This window comes from Trematomus bernacchii, unplaced genomic scaffold (assembly GCF_902827165.1).
Source record: "Trematomus bernacchii unplaced genomic scaffold, fTreBer1.1, whole genome shotgun sequence".
Taxonomy (NCBI): Eukaryota; Metazoa; Chordata; class Actinopteri; order Perciformes; family Nototheniidae; genus Trematomus; species Trematomus bernacchii.
In genome coordinates, this window is record NW_022988097.1 from 3,822,694 (window position 1) to 3,836,633 (window position 13,940).

Below are 13,940 nucleotides of genomic sequence, written 5' to 3' on the forward strand. Positions count from 1 at the left end.
CACAGAGGAGAGGATGTTGGGGGCGGGGCCAGCGACTGCACGGACTTTTCCTGATGAATTGCTGTTCCTAGTGGTGGCTTTACAATGGCCCTGTGTGTCCCAGCCAGCTCCACTTCCTCTGCATTTAAGTGAAAGGCTGTGAGCCAGCAGGTCAGTTCAATATCAGCGAGACGTCCTGTATCTGGACTCCATTGAGCTGCTTTCCAGCATGGAGTCATTTAATGTGGTTATTTCTGTACATCCCCCCAGTGTATTGCTTCAATACGGCTCAGCAACCACTGATGCAAGACAGAGTACAACCACCTCAAAAGTGTAACCCTAGAGCGGAAAACTGTTTAACTCAGCTCAACATTGAACAGGCTCAAAAGCACTTCATGTTTTTATATTTGAAATGAAGATCCCAATAAAGTGGTGCAGAAATGTGTCCTAATCCCAGAAATGGGATAGCATGTTGGCCTTTCTGGGCTCACTTGTTACAAAGTTATTTTTGGTTATATTCCTGAAATAAGGTTTAAAGCTTAAAAGATTTTCCCTTTTTAATAACAACATAAAATATGTCAGTGTGAAGCTTTTACTTGTCTTAGAAATGGCAGTTGCTAACAAGTCGCTCATGAGACTACTAAATGTCTTCACGCTAAACATTAGCCGCCTCTAGTTTAGCGGTGACGTCATTCGACCATTCTATATTAGTTTCTAGCATTGCTTCATTTATTGACTTCTGGCAATTTTATTTACGCTTCAACTATTATTAAGTTGTGTTAATATATAGAGATTATCCTGCTGAACAAACCTCAGATCTTATGTTCTGCTATATTCAGTAATGAGTATGTAAGTCGCTTTGGATAAAAGCGTCTAACAAGTAACATGTAATGTAATGTAATATTCCAAAATCCAATGGAAAAATCCCATTGCTTTCAATTGAAGGAGCCCTTGCAATGCTAGCTTCCAGGTTGGCCTACAAAAATACCTCATCACTGCACAACTCCATTTGTGTCTCAGCTAAAATACATGCTGTGCATCATTGTATTAATGTACATAGACAAATAATAATAATCCCCACACTCTATGTGATGGTAACACACACAAACACACATGTAAACATATTTTTATAAGACACACTGACACATCCCTGCGTGCAACCTCGCTATCTAAATCCCAGCTTCCTCTTTCTCATCTGGTGGAAAAAACAATAGGAAAATCAGATGACAGTCGTGCAGCTGTAGGGCAAGAGTAAAACATTTGGGGCTTGAGATTGAAGATTATAATAGAGATAAAACCCTGGAGGATGTTCAATTGGTAAATTGGTCAAGGCGAGCACTCTACGAGATCAACAGCACTTGCGTTTCTCTGCGCATTATTATGTACAGATAACGACAAAGACTGCATTTCCCGGATCAAAATAATAACACTGGAGTTCAGTTAGCTCTTGGACCAGAATACCTTTTTAATCCAAGTGGACTCTACTGAGTATTGTGCACATCAGGGTTTTATGAGAACTATCCATAGCTCATGAGAACTACCATGAGCTATCGAGAACCTTTGACATTTACACACTGTGACTTTTTCACTCACAGCAAAATTCACAAACCTGTTACAGGCCTGATGTGATGTTCACATGACAGCATGGGGGAAAGTGTTGCAGTGTTTTTAACAAAAAGCCAGAGCAGGATACATGAGATACAAGTGCTCCTCAATAACATACAGTATGTGAAAAGGAGTCCTTTCATACACCATGTTCACACGTTTAATGTGTCTTGGGTGATAGGATTGCAAGTGGACAGGGCTAAATACAAGTGTTAATGCCCATAATACGCATTATGATGCGATAACTCAAACCACTTCAGCTGGTCTGCGACGCATTTAATCTCATATGTTTTGTAATGTGAATCGCCTAAAGTGGCTTTGTTCACAACATTTGACATTTTCAAAAAGCACATAGAGATATTGGTGAGTCAACAAACATATTGCCTTGAATATGTCAATGAATGGACCCAATCTATTTTGTTCGGATTTCTTCTTCTTTTAATTTCCAGCAGGCTATAGGCACAAGAAGTTCATTATTGTCTAACCGCGGTTAAAACAGAAAGGTAATGGTCATGAGACGAATTCAAATGCCAAGAATGAACTGACGTACTAAGAGTTGTCCACTTGTAATCAATCTGCCAAAAAGCATGGTAATGTCTAAAGTAAACAGGGCCATCATGCCAAAGATAGTCAAAAAGAACTTCAGGTTGGGTTTTCCCATCCAGTCTACAAGGGTTTGTTGGATTGGAAAAGGACCACGTCCCAGGGGAGTCTAGTGGGGGGTACAACTCTCATTCCAGAGGAGCCTTCCGGTCATTAGCTGGAGCAAGAGCTGAGTTCGTATTCTGGGCAGGAAGTCAAACATGTTTTCAGTGGGTGTTGGGCTCCTCCAAGTTTGTCCCTTGTCTGGAAACTATTCGTGATTTTAAAGGATGGATATCAAGGTGCAGCCAGAGTGTCCTTTGGGGACATCAGAATTGCTTCTCTGCTTTTTGCAGACGATGTGGTTGTGTTAGCGTCACCAGACTGTGACTTCCAGCAGGCACTCGGGCGGTTTGCAGTGGAGTGTAAAGCGGTCAGGATGAGAGTCAGAACAGTGGACTGCACCCTCTGGGTAGGGAGTGAGAGGCTGGATTAAGTGAAAGAGTTCAATTACCTTGGGGCCTGGGAACCCCTGAGGATCCCACAGGAGGAGCTAGAAAAACGCTGCTGGAGAAAGAGATGTCTGGACTTCTTGCTTAACCTGCTGTGGGTGGATGGATAAATGTGTATTTGTAATATCTAGAGCCAAGCATCAACCACTATTGATGTTTAAAGCATCAACAAACTTAAAATATAGTATATATTATACTACTTAGTTAGTACTTAGAAATGGGTCTTCAAATTTCTAACTTTCAATTCAAATAAATCCCTAATTAATTGAGGAGATATGTATTCATGGGAATACAATACACACATTCATTTATGTTGGAGTTGCCATTACCTTAAAACACTTATTGTAAACAAGGTGTCAAGATGTTAAAAACCAGGACACAAACATTACCATATGGAATTGTAAAAATAAATATATTTGAGACGAATATACCTCAGTATAGACTGATCCAAAATAAATACTCATATAACATTTTATTTTTATTTTAAGTGTGCCTTTCTCATATCCAAAATTATTCATATTATTTCATTTGTTTTATAACAGCAATAAAGGCAATGAAAGGTGGGGTAGGTTATTTTGGAGAAACCAGCTCGAGTGCGCTAGAATTTGAAAATACGCAACCGGAAGAAATCTGCCACTTCCTTACAGAGACCCTCCTCCAACACACACGAACGCGCACATGACCAATGAGGGCACGGGATAAGTTTGTGCACAGATGGAAGGCTGACAGGCAGGTAGGCCATCCAGTTATTTTAGTCGGGCCGGCTAAAATGATTGGTCGTGCTTTTTACAGTACTACGGCTTCCACAGATTACATTTTTAATGGATTTTTTGTCAAAGCACTTAAGATATTCATTGCTATCGGGATGTTAAGAGCATTCCATGGAATATAACAAAAAGTGTATCTCAAGCCGGTTTCTCAAACTTACCTACCCCACCTTTAAGTAAACCCAGATAACAGTATCTAATGAAATATAATTAGTTACTGGGCAAAATATTGGTACTGAAACAAAACACACAAAACCCCAATGTGGAGACAGACAATGGACAATGGTGACCTCTTTCGGCTCGGTGAGACTTATTGTGTTCAGGTGTGGGATGTGTTTGGTGAAACACTGATCATCTAACAACAAGCAGAGGATATCTTCTGCTCTAAATTAGCCACAAATTCAAAGAGGAGAAGAACTGAAAAAGACAAAAAAAGCCACTAATATTTCAGAGTCAGGCTCTATTTCCACTCAACTCAAACAGGAAGTGTAGACAGACGCCTCAAAGGAGAGAAGGCTGCGGTAAGAAGAACCTCATTCAGCCAAAACATTGGTACGGTTAGACCGAGGGATGTGTCATAAAACATAGAGTTGGGCTATAAATAGACAGGGATAAATCCGTCAGTGCTGAAATGATTCAGTTAGTGTGTGTGTGCCTGTGGTGAGATGCTGAAAGAGAGAATTTGGATGTATTACTGCTTGTGTTGCAAAAGTGCGTATGTCTATGTGTGCTACTACTGTGTGTGTCCATATCACTGCCTGAGGCAGGAGAGGATAATCTGCAGGATGTTTCAGCGGCGCTATAGAACCACGCATAGGGTTTTTATGCCAAAATGACATCCTGAATGATGTGTGTGTGCAAGTGAGAGACAGAAAAAAGGGAAAAATTCCAAATGTGAAATATAGATATGAAAGCTCCTATATCTGTGTCACTGAGTGAGCATTAGGAAGTACGAGTATTATGCACATTTTTGTTTACGCATGCATGCTGCTGGCCCCGTGTGTCTTTTATGTGTGTGTCTGCACTCCACAGTGTTGTATATGAAAGAGATTAGTCCACACGGCAGAGCTGCTTCTCTGATATGGAAACAACTGAGCCTGGCTTTTATCTGCTCTGCTTGGGCTTAGATCTACCGGGCTCGCAAGCTAGGGGGAGGAACACACACTCACAGCATGTTCGCTCAAACTGGTACACATGCATGCTAATGTTCGGCCAGAGATAGAGCACGCATCTACAAGAGTAAAAAGTATGCATACATTAACGTACTACACGCTTCTCGTGCCATGACTTCTCAATATCAGTTTGTTGTTAGATGTGACTCTGTATATAACGATATAAGTGGCCTATCCGTGTCTGTCTCCTTTCTGTGTAGCATGTATGTGTGTGTGTGTGTGTGTGTGTGTGTGTGTGTGTGTGTGTGTGTGTGTGTGTGTGTGTGTGTGTGTGTCTGAATGCTACACTACAGGTTGCATTACGCTTAATTCAACTAGTTGGCTCCACTGTGCAGATCTATCAGTAGTAAGCTGCTTGAAAGATGGATAGAAAACGTGTATTTCATGGCGGTTCGATGCATTTTTTGTAGATAAAGATTAAGCTTTTACCTCGTAGATTCACACAGGGCATACACTGTAAAGTAACAGGTTGGTGAATGTATAATATAAGTGAGTGACAGTCTGGCAAATCACCTTATGAACTAACAGGCAAGTAAACTGACTGAGACGAAACAATATCCCTGACTGCTTGAAAGAAATCCTTCACGTCTTATTTCCATGTGTTGGATGGCTTGTCTACAACATCTGCAATGCTCGACAGTGTTTCCTGTATCCCCGTGGCAAGCTGCCGACTTTACTTCCTTCATCCACTGATGTCAGAATAATCAGCAGTAGCAGGGAGAGGATCTACAGGGAGAGTTTGGCTGAGGTGAGATTAGGTTTCTTCTCTCTCCGCCCAGGCCCAAAGCCCTGTCTGTTATGAACGCTGAAGCCTGCATTTTGGACAGAGTCTGAAACGTTGTCGAAAGCATTGCTGCCAGGCTTGAAAGAAACGATTGGAACGTTTTGATTTGATGAGAATCTGTGAGTCTTTTCATCGTTGCACTAGATAATGCCAACTGTTCTTACAGTTAAAAAGAGTTACGGTAAATAGTTTTAACAGTGTTTGAAGACATCATATTTCAGTTGCATTCATGAGGCATGCACAGCTGATGTATGACTCACTATCAGAGTTTCTGCAGCGTTTTGAGACACATATGGTGATCCAACTGCTGCACGCTGCATGCCAATGAATTTCCCGAGAAGACAAACTGCTTTCTGTCTCGTCCACTGTTTAGTCATTTACATACTCTCCTTTAACCAACTCTGGGAATGGCAATGTCGGTATTTTGGTCCAGACAGAAATAGCTCAGGTACCATTGGATGAATTACTATGGAAATTCGTACAGATATCATAATGCCAAAATAATTAACCCTAATGCTGTTGTAACTTGTGTTTACAGCCTATTTGCTGATATGCTCAACTTTAATATTGTTTTTTTTACTAAAAAACAATATTTTCTGTCTTCTTTTTATGTACTGTTTTTAAACACTGCATATGTTTTTCTTAAATTATTTATAAAAAATGTGTTAACCTTTATTACTTATTTAATGGTATTTTGTTACCAATTAATTTCTGACTTTATTTCCAACATGTTACTACTTTTATCATCCTAATGTGCTTTTTATTCGCTATAAAGCTGCAATATAAAAATAAAGGTTAATTGATTGATTGAACTATGATAGCAGTCATGTTTACACTTGTCTCTGTGTTGTGTATTTCATCATGAGTTTCTTTACTTTATAAAAGCCCCTATATCTTCAAAGAAAATAAGAATGCAACAAAATTGTTTAGTAAAAAAGAAACACATGATCTAGCCCTTTGATTAATTACTTTACTTTTTTTATTAATGTTATGTTCTAATGCCTTGTATGTTTTTATTTTTGAAAGAAATTGTGTTTTGTAAGTGTTATTTTCCAAAAAACAAACAAACTTATAGTTGCTTAATATCAGCATGTTAGCATTGGCATTGTGAGCATTGGTAGCATGCAGACATTAGATTAGATGTACACTGAGTTTTTTTCTTATTTCTATATTCTCTGTAGCAAAATGTTCAGAGTAGTTTAGAGTATCTGGATGACGGGGAAACATGGACTGAATGACCCATAAAACAACTACATGTCTGCCAAACAGACTGACTGATTAACTGGCCATTTTGTATCCATCACTTTGCAGCTGTTCCGTCCTGCAGTGAAAAAGACTAGTTGTCCATGACGCCTAAAGTGCCAAAAATGTAACTGAGCCAATTAGGTCAACCAAAGAGAATGGACACAGGGAAAGAGAGGAGAAGAGAGGAGAAGAGAGCAATGAGAGATAAGATGCAGCAGCAGGAGAGCACTGTAGAGGAAATGGAAGAGGAGGTGATGCAAAGAAGAAAGGAAGAGGACAGTGGGGGGGTACGGGAGATGAGATGAAGTGAGATAAGACAGATAAAGTGGGGAAATGAATACAGAGGCAGCAGGTGAGATGGAGCACAGAGAGATGGAGTGACACAGTGAAGGAGGAAGAAGCAGAAATCAAATACATTTAGAAATGGATGTGGAAACGTATGAAGCACCCTTATAGATAATTGTTTTTGCTTTAACACACATCCATTTGACAGACAGTATGATAAAATGCTTTTAAGAAGTGCATTTTATAATAACCTGTCTGTCTATTCACTGTGAGCTGTCCTCTTATGAGCCCATCCAGAAAATAAACCTCCACTGGTGCTGTGCTGCGGCTTTATTATTAGCATTTATAGCCAAGCTACTTTAAGGTACTTCAATACAAATTGGACTGAAGAGCAATCTTTTCAAAATCATGCGTGCCCCCTTTGGGAATATTTAAACCAAACAAACTTTGACTGAGCTTCAACTGTTCAATGGCTTTTACCTCCATTGACTTGCATTGAATTGCTAATGCTTGTTTGATTTTAACAACTGAAAAACTACTGTTGAAAACCCACTTCTAGTTCACGATGAATTGGATACTGAGTGTCTTTAAACCCTAAAAGATCCCTTTAAGACTGACTAGCAGATGTATCCACTCTAGATTTAAGTGCTTAAATGACTGGCTAGCATACAGCAATAATCACTCACTTTAACACACACACACACATTCACTGTGAGACCCTGCTGGGCAGAGGAAAGCTGAAAACGATGATGTCATGACATAAACAATAGCTCATTCAGTTTGGCGCTGGTGGTCAGGAAGTAAGACCGTGCTTAAAGGACAACATCTGTAGACGGGGGGAGAAAGGGAGAGGGAAGAGTAAGAGAAGGAGGGCCGACATTTTGAATCCTCGGTTCATCGGGTAGTTGGTACTGAGATGTGGAAGCAGCAGGGGAGTCTGGGAAAAAATCCCAGCAGCTACCTGAGAGGATCTGTCTGAAACCAGACAGAAACCAGAGCCCAGTCAGCTGGCCGGCTCTGTTGTGAATGATCAACCGCTTAAAGATGTCCCGCCCCTTAGCCTATCACGTACAGTGTGTTGGAGCACTAGCCAATAAAAGCGAGAGTTTTACATAGTGAAGTCACTGTGTTGCAGAAGTAAACAGACCTCAAAATTGCTCTCAAGTACAGTGGTGAAAGAATACCACAGTGTAGAAATACTCTGTTGCAAGTAGAAGTAGTGCATTATAAATCTTAATTAAGTAAAAGTACAAATGTATTTTGTATTTCTCCTTCAATGGCTTATAATTAGTGATCCATTCATCATTTTAATTTTGCAGTTAGTAAAGAAGGAGCTTACTTGAATTGCTCTATGTGCTGTTGGGTATCCAAATTCATAATAGTATATCAGAATCTAGATGTATGATTGTATAACTGATATTAACCTGCAAAGTAACCTGTAACTAATATCGTCAAATACATGTAGTGAGTAAGAAGTACAATCTTTCCCTCCAAAGTGGAGGAGAAGTATGAAGTAGCACAAAATCAAAATACTCAGTACATTTACTTAGTTACTTTGCACCGCTGCTTAAGTAAAGTACTCTATTACATGGACTTCATTTCATACTACCAATGTCTATTTGGCACTCCAGGAGTTGAGTAGCAGGACCTGTGCAGGCGGAGAAGCAGCCACAGGGATTGTATGAAGCCAGACAGACAGACCTATAGCCAGAGTTCAGGTTACATGGCGTTTCCCATATGGTTCCTGTTACCACCTCCCTCTTCAGTGGCTCTTCCTAAACCTTCCTAAGTGCTATTAAGGTAATTAAATGAAAGAAAGTACCGGCAGCTGTTGCTGTATTCTCCACAATTCCTCTGGGTCTATGCAAATGATAGACAAAGTGAAGGAGATAGATATCAAAGCATTACAATCTCAGCATTGTTTAATATCAGCTGGCTATCTGAGACGAAAAGAAGCGTACTCCTGCTGTTCAGATCATCTAAGTGATTTATTATACTGACAGGCACCCTGTGTCTTATTTCCATACTGCTGTATACATTTCAAGAGTTAATCTCTAATATGAACCCACCACAGCAGTCCTGCAAATGCCGTTTCCTCTCAAAGAAGGTCTTTTGTGCATGCATACATCTTGTGTAATTAGGCAGCACCGAGGTTATCTCTCCCTACTGTGCAAGTACGCTCAAGGCAAAATGGTTAAAGGAATCAAATAGAGCTGCAGCAATGTGCAGGAAGGCCTCATGAACTTTGCTGTCTGGATCGCTCTCAGTCAATACCAACAGGGGAAGGAGCGGTTTTATTACAAATGCAGCAACCCTGCTTAGACAGTGACTGCATGCAAATGTAAAAGCTCTCCTCCTGCATCTTTGAATTTTCTGCAATACTGTCTTTTGTTTGCTTGTTGCTGTTTAAGTTACGTTCACGCTAAAGTGCACAAAGCTATCCAACCACAACAGCTTCCCTTGTCTCTTTTTCCAAATATATTGAGGATTCTTCAACTGAGTAACATGAGCCTAGCATTTGATGTTGTTTGGTTGGGTAGACTGGTATGTATTTGCCTGCCAACTGAGTTTACACGCATAGACAAACGACTTCCTTTTGAACCAGCGGACCACCCCATTCACCCCCAACCAACCTCCCCCTCTCTGAAGGGCCCACAGCTGGGTCCCACCATGCTCACGCCACCTGCTGGTTCAGCCAAGGTCACAGCATATTGCACCAATATTCAAGTCAACACAACAGCGTCTATGAATGCCTTCACTGCCTGGTTGCAGCAGGAAATGTATGCATGCAAAACGTAAAATAACTTACTTGTTTTTGTGTATCGTAGCTGATGATATTGTCATGATTTTAGTTTTTGTTCCCTGTTTAATTTCTAAATGTATTTTGTCCTTGTGTCTTGTCTTGTTTTACTTCCTGTCTGTGTTTTCCCGCCTGTGTGATTTTCCAATTAATTTCACCTGCTTCCCCTTGAGTTTTGCATGCCCTCCCCAGCTGTGTCTTGTCTATGAGATTAGTCCTGTGTGTATATGTGCCTGTCTTCCATTGTGTTCTCTGTGAGTTCCTTGTCAATGTTTCCCTGATGTGGTTCAGTGTGTCGCAGTTCCTGGTTTCCCGCTCTTTCTGGATTTGTTTTTGTTTAACCTTGCCAGCTCCTTCAGTGTTTAGTTGTGTTTTCGTACCAGCTTTCATTTAATAAAGCTCGCTTTTTGTTTTATACTTCTATACCTGCGTCCCCTCTTTCAGTCTTAATTTGGGTCATGATTTTCTTACCCCCCATACCAGATATACCTTACCTAGCTAGGATTTGATCATTTGTTAATACAGGGAAACCTTTGTGTATCTTTCTGCTAGCATTGTGTTCCCTGCTGAAGAATGTAACATCCTATGGGTCTACCTGAAGGGGACTTACAGAAAGATGTCATCTTTGGTGTTCTAAATGTCCAGTGCCACATGTTCAAGGTTCAAGGTTCTTTATTGTCAATCTGACATAGCTACAGAGTAATTATGTAGTTGAAAATCTTATGTCACAGGCTTCTCCAACAATGCAACATAATAACATAATAACAATAAGAGCAAGAGCAATACAAAAAGAAAAATAGTTATAAAATAAAGTGATGATGTGGAATAGTGCAGTACAAGTCTATATACAAGTTATTGGAATGATATATATATATTAGGTATTAGATACATATTACTGAGTAGCAGAAGAATGTTTTGAATGTGAATGTGTCTTAGTTTTTAGACACATAACACCTGGCTGATTTGACGCAAATGTTCTATTTTTCTACTGTTCAACAACAATTTCATATTTCAAAAAGCACTCTTTATCCAAGGCTGTGTATAAGCCAAGTTTCTTCTACATTAACACTTTGATTATGGTGGAAAGGTTACCATGCCATTTTGAAATATGCAGTTCAATTCTCATTTATGATTAACAGAAAGTGTGTTATTTAACTGTTATGCCAGTTGAAGCTAATCCTAAACTTTAGGGTCTGGGCAACGCATTAGAAATGAAAAGATCACACCCGCCATCCTTAAAAAATCTGTAATCATGATATATGTCTAAAAATGCACGCAAACATTTCAGTTGCAACAAGCTCTAATAGGGGAAATGGCATTTTGCATGTTGTTTGAATTATATTTAAAGCCACTATTTGTTGAGTTTGAAGTTCGATAGCACGAGAAATACCATAGAAAGAAAACAGTACATGGATTAGTGGATACTCTTGAGAGACCAGGTTGTGATTTCTGGAAAGAGACATTGGTGTTCAATGTTTTAAATGTATCTTTTTGTCCCTTTGAGCACCACAAGCTGAGTGCCATCTAGCTCCAGTATATCGGAGAGAAGGCGGACATCTCCACGGCTGATATCTCAAACACTCACAAGTATATGCATTTTTGATTTTTAATTGAACTCTCCCTTTAAGGGTGCTTTAAAATATATATTATACACATAAATAACTTAACATAAGAACTAAAATAACCTTAATCCTGCCTCCTTACCTGACAGAGTTGATCATGGCTCCACATCCTCTCTGGTAGTCAGAGTGGTATCCATTAGGGATGGTCCAGCGTCCGGACTGACTCAGCACAAACTCTGACCTGCTCCCAGGTATGGTGGTCCTCAGGGGGCTCCCTCCCACTCCAGCTCCAGGGAAGGCGTTCTCCCCCTCGCCCGGGGAGTCCAGCCCGGCCTCGGCCCCCTCCTGCTCCTGGACGGTCTCCAGCTCCAGCTCCAGGGGTTCGGGCCCCTGTAACAGCGACCTCTGTTGGATGAGCGGCGTCAGTGGCGCCTCGAAGCTGACGCAGCTGTCCGTCTCGTCCGTGAGCGACAGCACGTCCAGAGAGTCCAGGCTGCTGTAGCAAGTCCCGCCCCTCAGCAGGGCCGACTCCACGATGCGCTCGAAGGTGGAGCTGAAGCCGTCTTTGTTGTCAACCCTCCCCTTCTCCCCCTCCTCCTCTAACTCCTCATCTTCCTCTTCATCCTGAGCGTCCACCTGCTCGACGATGTGCTCAAACACTGAGCTGAAACTGTCCTGGTTTCCCTCTCTCTGGACCTCCTCCTCCTCCTCCTCCTCCTCTTCCTCCACCTCTGTGTCGGCCTGTTCTACAGTCGTCTCAAAGTTAGCGCTAAAAGTGTCCAAGTGAGTCCCCCCTTCCTCTCCTCCCTCCTCCTCTTCCTCTCCCGCTTCATCGTCTTCTTCATTACCACCTATGCCATTTGCGAGTCTGTTGAGAAAAGAAAGAAAGGAAATTACCTTTAGCATATGACTCAAGCATTTCTTTGTTGAGTGGTTTTATTCATATTCATATTCATGGCTGAAATCGTTCTTCATTCAGGAGATGTTCGCACAATGGGAAAGTGTTTCAGCATGAAAGGCCTCACTGACAATTGAAGCTAGATGAAAGATTCAAAAGCACTGTCCAATATGCTTCTTTGTGAAAAGCTGGTCTGTCAAACCTCTGCTGTTTCGTTCCATTTATTTAGGAGCAGAGTTCTCTGTGTGCATAAACGTTGCTTTACGGTGTCCTCCAGCTCTCTGTTGGTTTGCTCTCCGCTCATTTCATTGAGGCTTTGTGCCAGTTCATTCTGTAAAATGCTCGTTTACGATATAACAGAGTTAATCACTGACAAAAAACGATTTGCCATTAAAAGCATAACAGTTGCACTCTATTATGCTAAATCACACATAAACAGACTCTGTCCAACCACAAACAAAAGTGGGTTAGGGTATTAAAGCTTAAAGCTGCATTTTTGTTTTGTTTCTTAGCTAATAAATTAGCAGTTCATGTGATTTTCTCTTTGTACAGATTCTCATGTGAACAGAAATAAAAGATCACACTTTGACCCCTAGAGGTCACAGATGTAGTCACAAGGTTTCCATAAATGATGATGAAGTGAACTCACCCCCCAGCTTGTTGAGGGGGGGTCTCCTCCTCCTCTGTAGACGGTTGCATCTCTTCCTTTTCCTTCCCCTCCTCGTCTTCTTTCATCTCCTCCTCCTCATGTGTGGCCTCCTCCCTCGTTGAGCTCACCTCCACATTTACATACCCTTCTGCTCTCGTCCCTTCCCTCTCTTCCTCCCCCCCTCCATCTGTTTGTTGATCTACCCTCTCCTCTTTTAACTTACCCTCTGCTACTTCACCCTTTACTTCTTCCCTCCCTTGTACATCCCCATGTGTCTCCCCCTCTCCCTCTCTGATCTCTTCTCCTCTCCCCTCCTCTATCTCGTCCTTCTCTGCTACCCTCAGCGTGTCCTGGGTCTCTGTGGGGGGGGTCGCTGGTGGCTGTATCGGGCTCCACTGGGCTCTCTGGTGGGGTGGGAGAGGGCAGAGCCTGCCCCTCCTGGGTCATGTTGCTCTTCACTTTGGGGCGGGGGGCGGCTGTCCACCCCAGCTAGAGATGAGGACCAGAGCTTTAAATCAGCAACCAGGGAGGACCCTCTGCAGGGAAAAGAAACAGAGAGAGGAAAGGGAATGAGGACAGTGCAGTTAGGAGGTAGAGAAGCAACTGAAATACATTGAATTTCATGCAACTTTTCTCCAAAGCGAACTACAATAAGTGCAATAAACCATAAAGCCTCACAACACGAAACCTCAATTGATCCACATCATTGAAAGCGGGCCCTATTATGCTATTTGGGGTTTCCTCGTGCCTGTTATATAGGTTTGTGTGCATGTAAATGGTCTGCAAAGGCTACAACTCCAAAGTGGTATATGAACCTGAAAATGAGCATAATAGGGCCCCTTTAAGTATTACAAAATGTGTTGTGATTTTCTTAAATGGCCAAGGTGCCGTCCAAACAGGTGGGTTATCAGCCTACTGTCATTTCATAGTTTTTGTTGGCTGAATAACACAGGGGTCACCTTCCATATAAGAACAGCTGCTGTGTATTTGTGTATGTTAGAGACAGAGAGAGAGAGAAATGCATGTGTCTGGCACACTTTGTCCTCTGCACCACATGATCCAGAAACAGCTCTGAAAGGAGGGCAGGGAAAGGTAGAAAA

At 41.5% G+C, this 13,940-nt stretch overlaps 1 protein-coding gene across 1 annotated transcript in view; it reads right to left on the reverse strand.

Moving 5' to 3' along the window:
- psd2 (pleckstrin and Sec7 domain containing 2) overlaps positions 1-13,337 on the reverse strand; it is a 31,782-nt gene extending 18,445 nt beyond the window's left edge. The window contains 3 exon segments of the mRNA XM_034121350.1: positions 11,436-12,161; positions 12,841-13,212; positions 13,214-13,337. Of these exon segments, the coding sequence (XP_033977241.1) occupies positions 11,436-12,161; positions 12,841-13,212; positions 13,214-13,287 (1,172 nt within the window). The 5' untranslated portion in view covers positions 13,288-13,337.
- Positions 13,338-13,940: the final 603 nt, after the last annotated feature.